Below are 2,941 nucleotides of genomic sequence, written 5' to 3'. Positions count from 1 at the left end.
ATTTTTAATTATGTACAGAAAATGGATGGATGGATGGATGGATGGATGGATGGATGGATGGATGGATGGATGGATGGATGGATGGATGGATATATTTAAAAATCGATTTTGGGACACTTGAAATCACTTCTGAATCTTTGTAAATGAGAATTGCGATTCTGATTTTAAATGATTGTTTTGGTGCACCCCTATTTTTTATTTCCCTTTTGGACTCAGTCTACATAACTCCAGGTGACCACCACAGTTTATTCACACATCAGACTTACTCGATACACGTGGAAGTGCGGTGTGAAGGTTCTCTTCAGTTTCTCAATGCGCCGCATGTTTTCTCCTTCCCACTGCACGAAGATGTAAATAAAGTGGGTTGAAACACCTCGGAGAGCTCCTTCAAGCTGTTACCAAACCCACAGTTTGATGCTCCGACTCTGGTGGAGGTGTGAGCAGGGCACCAAGTCTTTGGATCCACACCCGATGCTCCAGACCCGAGACGGGTAAGAAAACCTTCCTGCGACTCGTTAACATGAAGCTGAAACATTCCATGGCGGTAAATCCTCGAAGATCTTTTTTTAAAGCTTCAACTCCATCAAGAACTTATAGAAACATGTAAGAAGAGCTTAAAGCTCCAGAGTGAAAGTGTGAAGCAGGAGAATGAGGAGAAGGCTGAAGAACGATGAGGAGCTTCAGCAGAGACTGACTGAAAGTCCACAAAAAGACACTCCTTCCTCTCCTCCCTCCTTTATGCTGCCCCTCCTCTTCTCAGACTGGATCTCAGTTTTGCATCTGTTTGTTTTTCCATCCCTCCATCAAATAATCAGACTAAAATGAAGAGACTTCAGTCTGGCTCAACAGACAAACAGTAAACTGGTTCCACACTCTGAGATGTAATCAAATCTTAGTTTGGGCTCATTGATGATATCAGCCCACTATTTATTCTCCATTTCCTCTGACCTCACTCTTTTTCTTTCATCTCCTCTCCGTTTGACTTCTGTGTGACCATCTTCCCTCCCTCTCTGCCAGCAGTAATCGGGTCTTTCCCGTGCAGAGCGGTGCGTGGTGCAGAGGACAGTGGCTCCATGGTTCAGACCACTGGAGCGTTTGATCCGGGGCCAAAGGGTCACATTCAACCACAGGACGGGAGCCTGCTTCCTGTGGTGCAAGCAGCCAGACAACGAGCGTGCACACTACCTAAACACAACCACACCATCCTACAGTTCTGTCCTGATTATTGTAAAAAATCATTCAGATAAGCATGATGACCTGCTGCACCTTTTAAACCATTAATGTGGTTTGAGGACCAGAAACAACCAGAGGACCATCCAGTCCACATCAACAAACAAAACAGATTAAAGTGATGTTCATGCCCTTTAAAAGCAAAACATCAAAGAAAACATCTTTATATTTAAGAAACTTGGCATAATAACCTGTTTTGTCACATACATGACATGTTTTCTTTTAAATATGGCTCGGCCAGAGTGAAACAGGAAGTGACATCAAAGGGGAACTTTCTGGTCTTTGTTTATTGAAACATTATTTGAACTCTGACTCTTCTTCATCTCTGACAGACTCAAAAAAATCTAAAGAAACATCAAAGTCTTCTCTAAGTCTGAGTTGTAGCAACGCTGTTTACATACAGATGCTCCCCTTTGACACCACTTCCTGTTACTGAACATAAGAACATCCCAACAACTGTTCATCTCAGCGGCTTGAAATTTATTTTGCAATATTTTTATCCATGTTTTTTCAGAAATGCATTCATGTTTATTAGAAAAATCTGATGTCACAGGCACTTTAAACAAAATAAAACTGAATTTATCCCAACTTTTAACCCCTTTCATAAGACAACTATGTTTTGGACTGTTTTAAAACATTTGCAGCAGTTCTAAAGTTGTTCTTGTGACTTGCACAGGCTCGCCTTGTTTCAGTTTCCATCCATCCATCCTCTTTACCCACTTCTTCTTTTTCAAGTCACAGATCCATCACAGGGACACAGAGACAATTTAGAGTTACCAGTTAACCCAATAATCATGTTTTTTGGTCTGTGGGAGGAAACCAGAGAAAACCCAATTCTGCACAGAGAAAAGAAACTCACTCCTCCCAGAAAAGTCCCTGTCCGGTTCTGGTAACCATCTGACAGAGAGGAGCCAGCTCTGACTACAACAACAACCTGCTTCTTGAGTTTGTAGGTTAAAAAAATAAAAATTGTTGTTGCAGACATCACCTGGTAGAAGAGAGTTTTCCAACTCATGATTTTCAGAAAACGCAGCTGCACACCTCACTGCTCACACGGTCACAAACACTTAGAATTCAGAGGGACAGTTCCACGCTGCAGTCTGCATTTGTAAAAACTAAACTTAATAGAAAAATAATTTGTTTTTAAATCAGGAGGTTATTTTAACATCAGTTGTAAGTTTACAGGAATTTACCCAGAAAGAAATATCAAAAGCTTTCCTGTTTTGTGACCAAATATGTTTTTTTATACAGTAGTTTCTATAAAGCAGTAAAACATAGTCAATTACAGTATATGTATGTTAGAATAGTTCTTACTGTAATATTTAATTTAGTGCAGTACAGATGAAGATATCACACTGTGTGAGTCCCACTTGTTTTAAACATTCATGTTGATTAAACATATTCACTGTATTTCTATGAAAAGATAAACTGTTGTAATCAAACCCTCAGTTTATCTGCTTCAGTGACATCATCACATCTATAAAAAGCCTTCATCCTCCTCCTCTCCCTCGTCGTCATTCCTTTATTAATCCCTCCGGCAGGATCTGGACAAATTGTTGCATTTTCTTCTTTATTTGGTGCTGACTTTCCTTCCTGCTGATAGTCCACCCAAAATCTTATCTCCTTTCTACAACATTAAAAACTCTGAGCAGCTTCTCTGCAGCAGACTCTGGAGCTTTGTCTCCATTCACAACATTGTTATATATATATA

At 40.2% G+C, this 2,941-nt stretch overlaps 1 protein-coding gene across 9 annotated transcripts in view; it reads right to left on the bottom strand.

Annotated features, from left to right (window-relative positions):
- Positions 1 to 2,941, bottom strand: part of tnk2b (tyrosine kinase, non-receptor, 2b) — a 78,980-nt gene that overhangs the window by 30,908 nt on the left and 45,131 nt on the right. Inside the window, exon 1 of one of the 9 annotated variants that reach the window (XM_014014093.1) lies at positions 267 to 1,127. The exons of the other annotated variants lie outside the window; for them this stretch is intronic. Coding sequence (XP_013869547.1) covers positions 267 to 323 — 57 coding nt within the window. The 5' untranslated portion in view covers positions 324 to 1,127. Of the gene's footprint in view, positions 1 to 266; positions 1,128 to 2,941 lie in introns of those variants that run through there. 9 annotated transcript variants of the gene reach the window in all.

Source organism: Austrofundulus limnaeus, unplaced genomic scaffold, assembly GCF_001266775.1.
Source record: "Austrofundulus limnaeus strain Quisiro unplaced genomic scaffold, Austrofundulus_limnaeus-1.0 Scaffold110, whole genome shotgun sequence".
NCBI lineage: Eukaryota > Metazoa > Chordata > Actinopteri > Cyprinodontiformes > Rivulidae > Austrofundulus > Austrofundulus limnaeus.
The sequence above is the reverse complement of the archived record's forward strand: the minus strand, read 5'-3'. Positions and strand labels throughout refer to the sequence as shown.